Genomic DNA, 17,949 nt, shown 5'->3' on the forward strand with positions numbered 1-17,949 from the left:
AAAATGCAAAAGTTTTCTGTAGCATTTAGAAAAATGCGCAGAACTGCGGCTCTAGAAGCCAAACAGAAATGTAAAGAAGAATCAGGTTCACGTCTTCGTAAGGCGTGCCTGACCATTAATGCAAAAATGCATTCGTTATTTAAGTCCCTTAAACAGAAAAATAAACAGAAAAAGTTTGGGGCAGAAGCGAAAAGCCTGACAGTTTGTAATCAAATTGTCAAGATCTCTGATGAAGAGATAACATCCAGCAAGCAAGCTGAGATAGAAACACCAAACAGGAATAGTGTTGAGGTATGTGAAACTCTGTACACAGAGTCTACAGGAGTCAGAAATGACTTAATCAGTCAAGATCCTAAAATTAAGGAAAGTTACATGTTGCAGGACTGCATCAATGTGCAGCGCATGGAGTCTGCTATGGTCACACAGACCACCAGCAGAACAGCCTCTGTGGTAAAGGAAGAAAGTAGCAATGTGCCGGATGTGTCTATCATCAGACAGCACATTAATGTAAAGGAGGTAGCAGCAATAGGAGATGTCCCCTATACTGTGTCTAGTAAGGGGGAAGATCATTGTAACTCAGATTATGAGTATTCTGCTGAATACACTCTCAGAGTTCCCAATGTAAATGAAGAATTTGTTATGCCCTTAGGCAAAGGTGAATTGTCAGCAGATTTAAACACTGATAGCAGCAGTACAGTGCACACAGGGGTGGGGAAGTTCCCCATGGTGAAAACTCCCATGGCAACCAGAGTTGCAAACCTTGAAATGTATTCACCTGGAAACATGTTTAAAGGGAAAATCCATGAAATTAATTCAGGAATGCATGTTTACAAACAAAGTTCCCAAACTTATGTAACCCCCACAGAGCACTCAGAGACTTCTAGTGATGGTGCAAATGTTTGCATGCTCTCAGAGAGACCACATGCAGAGTGTCATTCTGCAAACCACACACCAATTAACAATGACAAAAAGGATCACCAGGATGAAAATGTTTTTATGCCCTGGTGCCATAACCATTTTATTACAGGTGTGGAAAGACAGAAAGCCCTGGGACCTGCAATACATATTTGGCAAAGTTTAACAAGTTTCTCTCCCCACAAAAGTAGGTTTTTTCAGAAGCTCCAAGATTCTTCCAAACTAAGGAGCCACACCAAGCAGCAAACGCTATGGTTAAAGACAGTCTGGGACCAGGCTGCATCACAAGGGAGTATGGTCACAAGTGAATACGGTAGTATCATTCCTTTACTTGTTAGATCCAATGAAGCCATTGTTTGCTTTGATGTTCAAACAGCCACAGTTTCCAAATTAAACCTGCATCATATCTGCAGCGACAATTGTGCTGTCATTGACACACAATGTGACAGGAAAGATTGGCACAGGCCAGAAACAATTGTTTGTTTGTTATTCAATCGTTAAAAGACACATTTGTAAATTCTGTACCTGATAACATGCAGCAGATAGGACAGAATGCATAGCAAGCTATGTTAAATCACTGTATAAATATCTGTGATAGTCATTGTATGTATTTTTGTTTGATTCATAGTAATCCTGGCAACCTGTATACAGAATGGTGCAAGACTCCAAAAAGACTCCAATTTACAAGGGAAAAGGTCTTCATTAACCCTTTCATCGCTGCTATCCAGCAAAATCTACATAGCATCCCTAAAGACTGATATATGGACAAATCCTCAAGGAGTTTTCCAGTTTCACAAGAAAGGGGAAGGTTTTCATTAACCCTTTCATCACAAGTAATCATTACTTGTCTTTCAAACTACATGTACACTCCCACAACAGTGTACAGCACATCTCATCACTGTGATTATACAGAACTGTCTCATCCCTTCATATACCTTAATCACATATATGTAAACATTTGTCTGAGATATATTTTATATCATTGCATATATACCTTGTAAATATTTTATGTTTTTTTTATATATTACACAATAGATACTACCTATGCTTCCTTCGTAAAAGCTTCAAAAGTAATTAAATATCTAATACAGGATGGTATACCACGTTATAACAAATTGGGCCGAGATTATTAAGTGGGATGAATAATTCTCTTAATAAAGACTGTCACAAGTCTAAGATAATTATTTGTAGCATAACAGGGTCACTGTATATGCACATGGCTGCATATAAAATAATATTGGATGGAATTAGATATATTTAAAGCCATTCCTAAATGATATTTAATATCTGTTTGAAGCAAAATTATATTCATTTATTGTATTGATAGGATGTTACTATATACACATCAAAAGCATTTTAAATAATTATTAGTCAAAATATAGGTAGGATAGAAAACGCCTTTATATGGGTTAAACTGGTATAAGTTTATGTAAGATTGAGATGTATAAATAGGTACAAGGTAGAATAAGGAGATTTAAGACTGCATGGTAATTTATTCAGTGAGGAAATACAGAACAGAGTAGGTGTACTACTCACAGCCATTTGTGGTACTATTGCCCGAAGACAATTAAGACCTACTATTAACAAGCAAGGAAAGAAAGAAAGAAAGAAAAAAAAAAAGACTGTTTCATATATGCCTGTTCTATTCAAAATCACAACCTGTTTGTGCAAAAGCAATATGGACACTGGTCACAACTGCGGCATTGGATAAACGCAAAGGAAACAGAACTGCTAAAGACTGTATAAAGACTATTACTATTACTGAGGGTCGTCACAAGTACTGAATGTTCAAGACACAGCACTCGACGTACACAGCCCTCTGCCTCAAACAGCGAAATGGCAAGCAAAGGAGCAGCTGCTACGAAGAATTCTACTTCTAGTAATGGTGCAAATGTTGCAAACGCAAGGCCATAATGCAAACGCAAGGCATCTCCAATTGCAAGCAAACCACGCAGATGACAGTCTTATCCCAGTAAATTGCTACATACAAGAACAGCAAAAATGTCCAAACGTACTGATCCAGATACAGAAAAAAGGTCTACAATTGGGCTATGGTATTCCAAATGTCTGTAGAAATTAGTTTTCCTCATGAATACTGAATAAAAACCTCAGTTTTGTCTGCTTTAGTTAAAAAGTAGAATAAGGTTAGGTAAGCTAAGAATTTTTAGAGATTTTTAAAATCATAATGGTTATTATTATTACACTTATGGTATATATTATGGTTACAACGAAAGTTATGTTTGAAGGAATATTTTGAAATGTATTTGGAAGCAATTACGCTAGTTTAATGTGTGGCCAATCAAAAGAATTTCTCATGGCCACAAGGGGGCGACTGTTGCCTTATAGGTAATTGTCTGCACTTAGTATAATATTAGGGCAATGGATATTGTCTGAATCAAAATATAATTCATTATAAATAGGCGATGTTACCATAGTGGACAGTATACTGGATATATATAGTAAGGAATAGATATGAAATAAGTTTGAATGTATGAGGTAATGTTTAGCTGATTTAAGAAATTAGGTTTGTGTATGTGTTTATATAGATATACTGTATATTTGTGTTTTACAGCAAGATGGTAAAAAATAGTGTAGGGAACAGGTTTATTCTGCTCTAGTCATAAATAAGGCCAGAGAGGTTACAGTAAGATCAAGAGTCATTGTAGAGAAAAGGTATTAGGCCATAAATGATAATAGGTATGTGACAGAGCTCTGTTGGTCATTGGAATTCACAGGTGTGCTTACAGTAGATCAGAATCTACTGGTTTGTCTATTGTCCAGTGAAGGTTAAAAGCTAGGGAGTATAAATTAACTACTATGAAAAGAGATCACATCCATTGATAAAACATTGTGTAACCGACCCCAGGAAAACTTGTCAATACAACAGAACTTTGGATGAAAAGACATTCCAGATTTTACAATACTATACTTGCTTAAGGCAGTGTGGACACCACACTTTTATGACACCATGCCTCCGTGAACAGGACACGACAGCCCAGTTCAATGTTTGTTTTATTACACCTTGGAATCTGACAAACCTATAACTACCTATTCCATTGGAAACTATGAGAATATGATAGTTTGAATTGGTAAAATATGAGATAAAAGGACCAGACTTGTAGTTAGGAGTTAGAAGGAAGAGGGAGAGGGAGAAGAAGAAGGAGAAGGAAGGAAGTCAGTCAGGAGGAGAAGTCATGGAGAACATGCAGAAGGAATGATTCTTGGGATGGCAATCTTTAACTTGCAAGTATACATTTTATGTTAGCAATTGAAACTGTTTGTGAAACTTATGTCATGTTGTTTTATGTTATGTAACGAAGGAAGCATATATAATTATAATTAGTATATATATCACTACTGTGTATATCTTATTCTGTACGATTTGATCTGCCTGTAAATAAAGAATCATATAAAAAGAGCGGTAATATTCAAGCTTGAACTCTCTTTAAGGAATCTTAACTTAATAACTTCATAAGTCATATGTATAAGGACTGCATATATGTATCAGCCAATTAGTTTGTAAGCCTGACATAATATATTTGCAGATATATATGATAAATGCATATTAATTGAAATATATCCATATATTAAATACCATATATGATATATTAAATATTAATATTCATAAATATGATTCCATAAATCAATAATGTCTAAGAAATTTGTAAAATATAATTTAATATTTGTTTCTAAACTTGAGAAAACACTGTATATCACATAAGAATAGGTTCCGAATGTATATAAACCACCCAAAAAAACTAATAATACAAATAATAATTATTATATTGATTACACAATGGTACCATATGATAAAATGACCTCAAAAAATGTTTTTTTAAACATTTAAAAATACAAATACAAAATCTGTCTCCTTAGGCAGAGCACAAAGGCAGGTGGCAGGACCTGCAGACGAAGGTCCCTCCCCCTCTCAACCACCCTCCACCCATCCTCCCCATCAATCTCCCTCACCCTCTCAACAACCCCCCCACATCAAACATCCTCTCACTCTCAAACACCCTCACCCCATCAATCTGCCTCCTCCTCATCCTCTCAAGCACCCGCCCAGCATCATTCAGTCTCCTCTTCCCCCTCTCAACCACCCTCCCCCATCAATCAGTCCCCTCCTCCTCCTCTCAACCACCCTCCCCATCAAAACACCTTTGACATTCCCACACCCTCACAATCTGATCCTCCTTCACCCATCCAACCTCCAACACCCTTCCCCCATCCAAACTACCACACCCATTCCAGACCCTTCCCTCACCCAAACTACCACACCCTTTCCAGACCCTTCCCCCATCCAAACTACCACCCCCTTTCAAGACCCTTCCCCCATCCAAAGTTATGCACCCCCTTCAGATCTGGATGCAGGAGAGTGGGCAGCTGAGGCCCCGGAGGGAGTTGAGGGTGCTTTTCCGGCGTTGGTGGAGAGTAAGTCATTTCTACAATACAAATGTATTTGTAAGTTGGTTTAAATGTAGATAAAACAACGTGTGTTTTCAAACTGTGTCCCTCCAACTGCTGTGCTAAAACATATTTCAACATTCCCTGTCACAGTTTATGTATGAAGGTATGCTATCACTGAGGCAGGACATGCTTGGATATGTAGTTCCACAGCAGATGTAGAGCTGCAGGTTGCGGACCCAGGACCTAGACCAGGAATGTAGAACCTTTGGCACTCCAGATGTTGCTGAACTATACATACCAGCATGTCCTGCTACAGTTTTAGCATGACCATTATGACATTAATTTGCAGGCCATGCTGGTATGTATAGTTCAGCAACAGCTGGAGGGCCATACGTTCACCATCCCTGACCTAGCCATTGAGCTGTTGAAGTGTGCTTTGTGGATTGCTTGTATATTGCTTAATGTGTGAAATTCATGTAGTTTTGATTACAAACATTGATTACAGATGCTGCGGTTGGAGATCCCAATGACAATTTGAGGACAGTGCTGGCTCGGATGGAGCAGAATTGTCGGGCGCTGCTGGAGGCAATTTTGTGCCTTGGAAGAATGCTTCCTTATTTTATTTTTTTATAATTTTTTTTTTTTTAAATGCTTGTTTTCCCTCTACATTTTGTGTGTTGTGTTCTGTCATGGTAAATAACATATATGTGTCATCACTTGTAAAGTGTTACAATGAAGAGTGAAAAATACTAGATAATCAACTACTAACTGACCTTTAAAAATCAAAGCCAGTGACATGACAGGAGCTGATTGTTTGTTTACTTTATCGCTCCCCATTTTAACACATTCAAAACAATGAAGTATATATGCTAAACTGTGTAATGTACAGTATGTCAGTCAGGGATTTTAAAAAAAAAAAAATTTTGGGGTATTGAGGAAATAGGCCAACAAATATGATAAAATTTGATATTTGTTGCCTTAACCACTTGCCTGGCATGGTCGCATCAGATGCGACCATGCCTGCAAGTGCTCTATCTGACCTGGTCGCACAGGATGCGACCAGTCAGATAGAGAGTATTAGCAGCGGCAGGGAAGATAAACTTCCCTCCGCTCCTGCTGTCAAAGGGACCGGAAGGTCCCTCTGCCTCCCTGCACTCTCCCCCTGTGTATGCCGTGCTGCCGATCACTGCTGATCGGTCAGCATGGCAGGATCCCCCCCTCCAGTGGCTGCAGACAATGGCAGCCGCTGGGGAGTGTAAATTAACCCTCCCAAGCCACCCCCAGACCCCCCCCCGTGTACCTGCAGGCTGTACCGGCTTTCAAAATGAAAGCCGTGATGGTCGCGATGTTCCGATGGTTGCAATGTTTCGATGTTTTGAGAGAAAAACATATTTTACTTTTTTTTTCATTTTTTTAACTAAAATCATTTGGGATAGGGTTTACATTGATGTTCTTCACCTAATTCACTAATAAAAAAAACCTGACAATTTCGGAGCGGTTTTCGGCGAAATAAATCATCAGTTAAGTGGTTAATTGCTGAATGTTACTGTGCAATTAGGTTGTCAAACTCTTCATTTTACAGAGTTTGATCACTTAATTGTTCAATCACATTACAAATCCTTTGGCTAATTGGTGTCTTATTTTAGAAAGGAATGGGATGGAAAAAACAAACAAAAAACCAATGACTGTGCGAATATTTGCAATCTAACGAAAGGAACAGCACATGTACGACAATCTCCGTGTTGCTAGCGGTGCGTTTGGCAGGCATGTGAATGCATCGCTACCATGTTGAGCACAATGGTAATCACCTACTTTGTGCATTGCTGCACACTCGTTTGCAGTTGTAGGTGATGAGCGGTCGTTTGCACTCGAGCGATGTGTTCGCTACAGTGCGAACGCTGCTTGCGTGCGCATTGAGTAGCGATCAGGTCGGAATGACCCCCATTGACTCAAACAGGAGAGGAAAAGATGACAAATCTTAAATTACATAATACAGTTTGCCAATTTTTTTTTTTAAGCAGACTGGATTAAAAACAAAAGCATATACATGGACATGATGTCAGAGTCTCGACAACTCCTGTACTCCTTTATCCCTCAATAAGATTTTAAACATACCTCAATAAACTAAGGATTATAAAACATAATGCGCTTGCACCCCACACATTATTTATCCTGTTACTGGTAAAACAAGAGTTTTCGGATTAAGAGGCAAACTGGAACTCATTAAGTTAAGAGATACAGAAGGCGCATCCTAACAGCTCTCATATACACTGAAGCTGTACAAAAAAATAAGACTTTTTATTGTCAGATTTGCACTCAGGCAAGCAACTCAGTATCTATAAACCATCCCTCCTGATGATGAAGCAGGATGTGTTTAACCTTCCAGGCTCATCATAAAGATTGGCCCTTATTCTACCTCAGTTAAACTTTCTCTGGGTCTCATCAGAATTTATCTTTCCTCATGTCCCTAAAATGCTCCTCAGACTAGGGTTGGCCATCAACTATTGATGATTCAAAATCATCGATGGTCTATGGCCGATGTCAAATACTTTTACCATCGATGGTGCTAAACCAGATGGTTATACACCATCGATGGTAGCTGTTTGCCTGATGGTTTCATTCAACCCAGGACGTTTTCAGGGCTGCTGATACTGCACAAGGCTGCTAGGCTGTAAGCCAGCAGCCCTGTGCTGCCCCCGCCGCTTGCATTGTGTGTAATAGGCAGGAATAGGATGTTCCGGCTCTTGCTCAGGCTGAGCTGTCATTCACATGATAATGCACAAAATTGTTGCCTGCCATCGATGGTTTGTATCACCATCGCCATTGATGAAGGCAACTCCAATGGCCATCTCTACCTCAGACTTCCCCATGTGCCCTTCTTATTCCATCAGTACCATCCAAATGCCCCTTAAGAGCCCTTCATATGCTCCTTTTGTGCCACCAGACTCCTTCACATGCCCCTTATGTGCCATCAGTCCTATCCAGACGCCTCTTATGTACCATCAGACTCTTCCAGATACCCCTTATGTATCATCAGACCCCTCCACATACCTCTTCTATGCCAACAATACCCTCAAGATGTCTCTTTTGTGCCACCAGACCCCACCATTTGCCACTTATGTGACATCAATCTTCTCAATATGCACCTTATGTGACATGAGTCTCCTCCAGTCCCCTTGGATTTTTAATATGTGTATCATTATCATCTTATGTGTCATATCTATATTCATATGAAATAAAGTGTACTTGTGCTTTTCTAATTATTTGCCTAAGTGATTCCAAACTCGTAGAGGTACCAGGCACCTTCAATTATGACAAAAGGCATTTCCAGCTGACCAACTAGCACTCAGTGAGTAAAAATGCTAAACATACTGTAAGCCTAGTATTCTCAGAGGGTGGATCAGACCAGGTAATGCAATGTGACATGTGGACATAATAAGGTTCATCCTGCTCTATTAGGATCTTTGCTTTACACATTAAATAACAGAGATGCTCCGACAGTCCACACAGACAACACATTACATGAAGTTCAAGTTAGAAGTAGAAGCAGCACACACTAATATCCCTTTCACATCGCTATGGCGGGTTGCATCAGGGAATTGTACACTGGTTCTTCCCGGGTGCGACCTGCCATTAGACCCCTTTCAGACTGGCATCAGGGGCATGGGCGGTGGCGGTGCTGATGTTATCGGGGGCGGAGGTGGCGCTGACATCATCATGATGGCACTTGGAGATGAGAACATCTCCACACCGCCTCCTCTATAATGTGAACAGTTACCAGATAACACGTTCACAACCCACCTGACACGGGCAGCTGCGGACCATGGGCCTAATTTAGACCTGATCGCAGAAGCAAAATTGTTCTCTAATGGGCAAAACCATGTGCACTGCAGGGGGGGCAGATATAACATGTGCAGTGAAAATTTAGATTTGGGTGGGTTATTTTGTCTCTGTGCAGGGTATAAACTGGCTGCTTTATTTTTACACTGCAATTTTGATTTCAGTTTAACACCCCCCCCCCAACACACACACGTTATATTTTCCCCACTGCACATGGTTTTGACCATTAGAGAACAATTTTGCTGCTGAAATCAGGTCTGAATTAGGCCCCTTGGGAGTGTGGTGATTAGGGATGGCCATCGGTGTCACCATCTATGCTATGGAAGACCATTGATGGTTTCACCCATCGAAGGTCATCCCTGTTATTTCAGTGAATGACCCGCGGGCCAATCACAGACAGCGGATGGGGCTTCATGGGTGTCCAGGTCAGAGATATGCTCCATGTCCTAGCACCTTTCAAATCTGATCTGTGAGGGAGGGGGGCAATGTGACCTGTGAGAGGGCGGCTGTGTGATGGGGCAGTGTGATCTGTGAGAAAGGGGGTTAGTATAAGCTATGAGAAGGTGTTGTGTGACATGAAGGAGGGGGGTTATGTGAGGGGGCAGTGTGATCTGTGAGGGAGGGGGGCTGTGTGAGGGGGCAGTGTGATCTGTGAGGGAGGGGGGCTGTGTGAGGGGGCAGTGTGATCTGTGAGGGAGGGGGGCTGTGTGAGGGGGCAGTGTGATCTGTGAGGGGGCAGTGTGATCTGTGAGGGAGGGGGGCTGTGTGAGGGGGCAGTGTGATCTGTGAGGGAGGGGGGCTGTGTGAGGGGGCAGTGTGATCTGTGAGGGAGGGGGGCTGTGTGAGGGGGCAGTGTGATCTGTGAGGGAGGGGGGCTGTGTGAGGGGGCAGTGTGATCTGTGAGGGAGGGGGGCTGTGTGAGGGGGCAGTGTGATCTGTGAGGGAGGAGGGCTGTGTGAGGGGGCAGTGTGATCTGTGAGGGAGGGGGGCTGTGTGAGGGGGCAGTGTGATCTGTGAGGGGGCAGTGTGAACTGTGAGGGAGGGGGGCTATGTGAGGGGGCAGTGTGATCTGTGAGGGAGGGGGGCTGTGTGAGGGGGCAGTGTGATCTGTGAGGGAGGGGGGCTGTGTGAGGGGGCAGTGTGATCTGTGAGGGAGGGGGGCTGTGTGATCTGTGAGGGAGGGGGGCTGTGTGAGGGGGCAGTGTGATCTGTGAGGTGGGCAGTGTGATCTGTGAGAGGAGGGCTGTGTAAGGGAACAGTGTGATGTGTGAGGGGGCATAGTGATCTGTGAGAAAGGGGGTGGTGTGATCTCTGAGAGAGAGAGGTTGTGTGAGGGAGCAGTGTGATCTGCAAGAGGAGGGCTGTGTGAGGGGGCTGTTTGATCTGTGAGGGGGACAGAGTGATCTGTGAGAAGGGGGCAGTGTGATCTGTGAGGAAGGGGGGCTGAGTGAGGGAACAATTTGATCAGGGAGTCTAATCTGTGATAAGGGGGCAGTGTGATCTGTGAAGGGGGAGCTGTTTGAAGGTGGCAATGTTGATCTGTGGGGGGGTCTTTTATCTCTTTGACAGTCTGAAAGTTGTCATCATTATTCATATATTTAAGATAGATAAATCAATAAATCAATATAGTGTTGAGGGTTTTGCAACAAACCTTATGATTTATACTGGTTTAGTACAAAAGGTCAGTGGTGTTTGGGCAGAGGTTTCCTGAATGGATCTCTGCCAGGCAAGTCTCAAGGAATCTGCCACTGTCGCATATTGACTGCCTACTTTGAGTGAATTTGGCAGACCATATGGCCCAGTGACACGATTCATGCTCAAACGTGTCACCGTGGTCCAGCCCCCTGTATTCCAAGGCCAGGAAATACAGCTTTGTATAGCTGGGGTGGGGCCATGATAATGCAATTGTATCCCCAGACCCCCATACTGCTGCCCCTCGACCCTCCTGGACATCCCTGCCAAGAAGTTGGAAAGTATGATCTAATACAAACCAATAATATACACTCACAGTCTGTAAGGGGGAAATCACCATAGTATAATCATCTTCATCAATTCCCCATTTTGGCTCTGAAGTAAAATTTCCTGATATAAGAGGTTTCCTTGCAGCTTGCCTGTTGAGAGACGTGGACTGAACATTCCTCTTGGCCGGACTGGTCAGTCTGACTTTTACAGATGTTTCATTAATGGGTGTCGAGAGATTATGAAATGTTGCTTTGGTGGCTTGGACTGAATGCTTCTCTTTGCCACTGTTTACAGATGGTTGTTTGTCTTCAAATTGTTCTGTTAATTTGTTCTTCTCAATTAGTGATTGAGGAATGTCTGTTATGCTTGGTGTCTTGGCTCTGTAATCAAGTTTATGTTCTTCTGCACTGAAAAGCAAAAAAAATACCAGTTGGTTTGGTTATGGTAATGGGCCTGATTCGGATTTGGAAGCAAGGCAAAAAAAGCATGTAAGTTTGTATGTGGATCAAACCATTTTGCAAAGCATGGGGAGGAAATATATGTATTTTTTTTCAGTGCAGGGTAAATGGGGTGGTCTTCAGTATGCCGAATGTCGGGATCCTGGCGCACAGTATACCGGCGCCGGAATCCCGACACCCGGCATACCGACAGCTATTCTTAGACAGCTTTATTTTTACACTGCAACTTAGATTTCAGTATGGACATGCCCCGCCCAAATCTAACTCTCTCTGCACATGTTACATCTGCCCCACCTGTAGAGCAACATAGTTTGCCCAGTGCTTATTTTTTCAATTTGCTACCACATATGAATAACCCCTAATATCACTTGTGGTGTAACACACAATAGTTTGAAGAAGCTATGTTTTATAAGTATTTATGTGTGTACACCTATACACATCATAACACAAGGCTTGTACCTGTATGTTCCCACACAACCAGGTGCTCCGCAAATTAAGCCTTGCTTGAAATAATATATCGAAAAATATATTTAAACTATACAATTGGTAATAATTAATATAAAATAAGATATAAATGATAAATTGATACAAATCAGTTACAGAGTTTCAAAAACTGACAAAGGTCCTGATTAAATGCGGTTGCAATGCCAACGCAGCCATTGTTTTTAGGGACAGAATTGAGAGGAATCACAAGTGTAGCAGCTGCAACAAGTGACCAGAGATGCCCACCGAAGCCATCGCAACATTCTCAGCAACTGAGTACTCCGTTGCAACAGCAACGCAGATGCAAGGAACATTGGGGGTCATTCCGACCCGATCGCTCGCTGCAGTTTGTCGCAGCGCAGCGATCGGGTCGGAACTGTGCATGCGCCGGTGCTGCAGTGCGCCAGCGCATGGCAGCCGTCATTGCCTAGCGATCGCCTCTGAGACAGAGGCGGTCGCTGAGCGGGAGGGGGCTGGACAGCGGCGTTAAGGGGGCACGGTCCAGCCAACACAGACGTGGCCGGACCGTTGGGGGAAAGCGGGCCGCGGCGGCTGCGTGACGTCTCGCGCAGCCGCTGCGGCCAGTGGCAGAGACAATTGACTCCCGGCCAGCCGCAGTTGTGCGGGATGGGGGGGGGCGGAACTGACATGCGGGGCGGACTAGTTCTGGGCATCCCCCCGCATGTCAGGGAAGATCACAGCTACGAACAACTCGGAATGACCCCCATAGGCCCTCATTCCGAGTTGATCGCACCAAGCAACTTTTTGCTGCTGGTGCGATCAACTAATCTCCGCCTATGGGGGAGTGTATGTTAGCATATCAGGACTGCGATCGCTTGTGCAGCCCTGCTATGCTAAAAAAGTTTCACACAAAACAAGACCAGGGTCAGACCTACTTACCCTGTGCGACGGATCCAGCGATGATGGTCACGGCTTTGACGTCAGACATCCGCCCTCAGTTGGCCTGGACATGCCTGTGTTTTTCTTACCACTCTGAAAACGGCTTCAAACGGTCAACTGAAGCCCCGGAATGCCTTCCTGCTGCCAATCTTCTTGCGGTCGCCACTGCAACAGCTTTCTTCGCTGTCAGCGTTGTTGCCCAGTGACAGATGTCGCCAGGCAACAAAGCGTGTGCGCATCCCAAACCTGATCACACCGCTGCAAAGAAGTGCAGCGTGCGATCGGGTCGGAATGCGGGCCATAGGGCCTAATTCAGCAAGGATAGCAAATTCTGCTAATTAGCAGAATTTGCTATCCTTTTCCTAGCATGCTGGGGGCCGCCCATCGCAGGACAAGGTCCCCATCATGCTGACCGCCGCCTCCCCCCCCCCCTTCAACAAGCATTAATTGCGATCATATCGCAATTTCTGCTTGTTAGCAGAAACAGAGGACGGCTCCTGCCGGCACCGATTAGCTGCGCCCGCAGGAGTCCCACCGCCATGTTCTTGATCGCGGCGGCTGTGTGCGGCTACCCCTAATTCCCAGGGTGACTTACCAGAGTCACAGGCTCTCTGCCCACCTAATATGTGCCCATAGGCGTGACCCCCATGCGCACAGGCACCCCCCACATGCCACACCTGCAGCACAGTGATCGCTGCTTAATTCTGTGCCCCCCTTCCTGCTGCGCCCGCCGCCCGGTCAGGACTGACTGATATATGTGTGTGCTTTACTGGCCGGCGGCCACAGTGGGTGGGTACACTGTCTTACATCTTCCCTGCTCCGCCACGTGAAGTGACAGCACGCCGCGCGCCCTCACTCCTCACCCGCATGCGTTCTCGCTCTCTCCCTGCCCGCACACGCTCTCACTCTCTTCTCCTGTCTTCACTCTTCTGGTGTGCCGCAACACTGCAGCCTCAGGGCAGCATTCCTTTCGGCTTGCATTTGGAGCCGAGGATGAATTCAGCAGACAGCTCCAGGCCAGTTCAGCTGTGACGAGTAAGACAGTAAGTCGCCGCTCAGCACAGTCCGTGAATATTAAATAAACTGCAGGCCTGCAGCTGAGGCAGTTCCTGTACATGAACTTACCAAAAAAAGCAACAACAAAAAAAAGCAGTTGTTCTTTCTATTATTTCCAGAAATCTTTGCCTACACCTATTGGCACTACTGATGAACTGAGCAGCCACCCACGGCAGAAGTGGGGAGTGCATTGGAAAACCTAACGTTATTTGAATATCCAAAATTGGGTACATCTTGGTAATATTGGACCTCTGTAAATTTGGGGACATATAATAGTAATGCTGTGCCCATATGAACTCAATTTACAGCATCATTCTCAAAGAAAGGCATAGAATGGAATCTATTTAAAGAAAATAAGGGACTGCATAAGCACCCTTTTCAGCACAGCTTTAAAGTGTCATATCAAGTTATTAACACATTATAATGTGCACCGAACATTTTTCGGGTTTTGTGTCTTGGATTCGGTTCCGCGGCCGTGTTTTGGATTCGGACGCGTTTTGGCAAAACCTCCCTTAAAATTTTTTGTCAGATTTGGGGGTGTTTTGGATTCGGGTGTTTTTTTTCAAAAAAACCCTCAAAAACAGCTTAAATCATATAATTTGGGGGTCATTTTGATCCCATAGTATTATTAACCTCAATAACCATAATTTCCACTCATTTTCAGTCTATTCTGAACACCTCACACCTCACAATATTATTTTTAGTCCTCAAATTTGCACCAAGGTCGCTAGATGACTAAGCTAAGCGACACAAATGGCCGACACAAACACCTGGCCCATCTAGGAGTGGCACTGCAGTGTCAGACAGGATGGCACTTCAAAAAATTGGCCCCAAACAGCACATGATGCAAAGATAAATTAAAAAAAAGAGGTGCAAGATGGAATTGTCCTTGGGCCCTTCCACCCACCCTTATGTTGTATAAACAGGACATGCACATTTTAACGAACCCATCATTTCAGCGACAGGGTCTGCCACACGACTGTGGCTGAAATGACTGGTTGGTTTGGGCCCCCACCAAAAAAGAAGCAATCAATCTCTCCTTGCACAAACTGGCTCCACAGAGGTAAGATGTCCACCTCCTCCTCATCCTCCGATTCCTCACCCCTTTCACTGTGTACATCCCCCTCCTCACAGAGTATTAATTCATCCCCACTGGAATCCACCATCACAGGTCCCTGTGTAGTTTCTGGAGGCAATTGCTGGTAAACGTCTCCACAGAGGAATTGATTATAATTCATGTTGATGAACATCATCTCCACATTTTCTGGAAGTAACCTCGTACGCCGATCGCTGACAAGGTGACCGGCTGCACTAAACACTCTTTCGGAGTACATACTGGAGGGGGGGCAACTTAGGTAAAATAAAACCAGTTTGTGCAAGGGCCTCCAAATTGCTTCTTTTTCCTGCCAGTATACGTACGGACTGTCTGACATGCCTACTTGGATGCTGTCACTCATATAATCCTCCACCATTCTTTCAATGGTGACAGAATCATATGCTGTGACAGACGACATTTCAGTAATCGTTGGCAGGTCCTTCAGTCCGGACCAGATGTCAGCTATCGCTCCTGACTGCCCTGCATCACCGCCAGCGGGTGGTTTTGGAAATGTTATCCTTTTCCTGGTAGCTCCAGTGGCGTGAGAAAATGAAGGAGGAGCTGTTGGCGGGTCACGTTCCGCTTGACTTGACAATTGTATCACCAGCAGGTCTTTGAACCTCTGCAGACTTGTGTCTGCCGGAAAGAGAGATACAACGTAGGCTTTAAACCTAGGATCGAGCACGGAGGCCAAAATGTAGTGCTCTGATTTCAACAGATTGATCACCCACGAATCCTGGCTAAGCAAATTAAGGGCTCCATCCACAAGTCCCACATGACTAGCGGAATCGCTCCATTTTAGCTCCTCCTTCAATCTCTCCAGCTGCTTCTGCAAAAGCCTGATGAGGGGAATGACCTGACTCAGGCTGGCACTGTCTGAACTGACTTCATGTGTGGCAAGTTCAAAGAGTTGCAGAACCTTGCACAACGTTGAAATAATTCTCCACTGCGCTTGAGTCAGGTGCATTCCCCCTCCTTTGCCTATATCATAGGCAGATGTATAGGCTTGAATGGCCTTTTGCTGCTCCTCCATCCTCTGAAGCATATAGAGGGTTGAATTCCACCTCGTTACCACCTCTTGCTTCAGCTGATGGCGGGGCATGTTCAGGAGTGTTTGCTGGTGCTCCAGTCTTCGGCACGTGGTAGCTGAATGCCGAAAGTGTCCCGCAATTCTTCGGGCCACCAACAGCATTTCTTGCACACCCATCGTTGTTTTTTTAAATTCTGCACCACCAAATTCATTGTATGTGCAAAACATGGGACGTGCTGGAATTTGCCCACATGTAATGCACGCACAATATTGGTGGCGTTGTCCGATGTCACAAATCCCCAGGAGAGTCCAATTGGGGTAAGCCAATCTGCGATAATGTTCCTCAGTTTCCGTAAGAGGTTGTCAGCTGTGTGCCTCTTATGGAAAGCGGTGATACAAAGCGTAGCCTGCCTAGGAACGAGTTGGCGTTTGAGAGATGCTGCTACTGGTGCCGCTGCTGTTGTTGCTGCGGGAGGCAATACATCTACCCTGTGGGCTGTCACAGTCATATAGTCCTGAGTCTGCCCTGTTCCACTTGTCCACATGTCCGTGGTTACAACTGCATTTTTTAGGACACTGGTGACTCTTTTTCTGACATCTGTGTACATTCTCAGTATCGCCTGCCTAGAGAAGTGGAACCTAGATGGTATTTGATACCGGGGACACACTACCTCAAGAAATTCTCTAAGTCCCTGTGAACTAACGGTGGATACCGGACGCACGTCTAACACCAACACAGTTGTCAAGGCCTGAGTAATCCACTTTGCAACAGGATGACTGCTGTGATATTTCATCTTCCTAGCAAAGGACTGTTGGACAGTCAATTGCTTACTGGAAGTAGTACAAGTGGTCTTCCGACTTTCCCTCTGGGATGACGATCGACTCCCAGCAGCAACAACAGCAGCCAGCAGCAACAACAGCAGCCAGCAGCAGTAGGCGTTACACTCAAGGATCCATCGGAGGAATCCCAGTTAGGAGAGGACTCGTCAGACTTGCCAGTGACATGGCCTGCAGGACTATTGGCATTCCTGTCTAAGGAGGAAATTGACACTGAGGGAGTTGGTGGTGTGGTTTGAAGGAGCTTGGGTACAAGAGGAAGAAGGGATTTAGTTGTCACTGTCAGTGGACTGCTTCCGCTGTCACCAAAGTTTTTGAACTTGTCAATGACTTCTGATGAATGCGCTCCAGGTGACGTATAAGGGAGGATGTTCCGAGGTGGTTAACGTCCTTACCCCTACTTATTACAGCTTGACAAAGGCAACACACGGCTTGACACCAGTTGTCCGTATTTCTGTTCAAATAATTCCACACCGAAGAGGTGATTTTTTTGGTAATTTGACCAGGCATGTCAATGGCCTTATTCATCCCACGGACAACAGGTGTCTCCCCGGGTGCCTGACTTAAACAAACCACCTCTCCATCAGAATCCTCCTGGTCAAATTTCCTCCTCAGCGCCAGCAACACCCATATCCTCATCCTGGTGTACTTCAACAGTGACATCTTCAGTTTGAATATCAGGAACTGTACTGTGGGTGCTCCTTCCAGCACTTGCAGGGGGCGTGCAAGTGGTGGAAGGAGCCACCTCTTCCCGTCCAGTGTTGGGAAGGTCAGGCATCGCAACCGGCACATTTGGACTCTCCTTGGGGATTTGTGATTTAGAAGAACGCACAGTTCTTTGCTGTGCTTTTGCCAGCATACCTCTTTGCATTTTTCTAGCGGGAGGATGAATGCTTCCATCCTCATGTGAAGCTGAACCACTAGCCATGAACATAGGCCAGGGCCTCAGCCGTTCCTTGCCACTC

At 44.6% G+C, this 17,949-nt stretch overlaps 1 protein-coding gene across 3 annotated transcripts in view; it reads right to left on the bottom strand.

Annotated features, from left to right (window-relative positions):
• The window catches only part of ST6GALNAC1 (ST6 N-acetylgalactosaminide alpha-2,6-sialyltransferase 1), a 315,054-nt gene that overhangs the window by 163,982 nt on the left and 133,123 nt on the right, over positions 1 to 17,949 (bottom strand). For all 3 annotated transcript variants that reach the window (XM_063960425.1, XM_063960426.1, XM_063960424.1), the window contains exon 2: positions 11,171 to 11,531. In XM_063960425.1, coding sequence (XP_063816495.1) covers positions 11,171 to 11,531 — 361 coding nt within the window. The remainder of the gene's footprint in view (positions 1 to 11,170; positions 11,532 to 17,949) is intronic.

This window comes from Pseudophryne corroboree, chromosome 3 (genome assembly GCF_028390025.1).
Source record: "Pseudophryne corroboree isolate aPseCor3 chromosome 3, aPseCor3.hap2, whole genome shotgun sequence".
Classification (NCBI taxonomy): Eukaryota; Metazoa; Chordata; class Amphibia; order Anura; family Myobatrachidae; genus Pseudophryne; species Pseudophryne corroboree.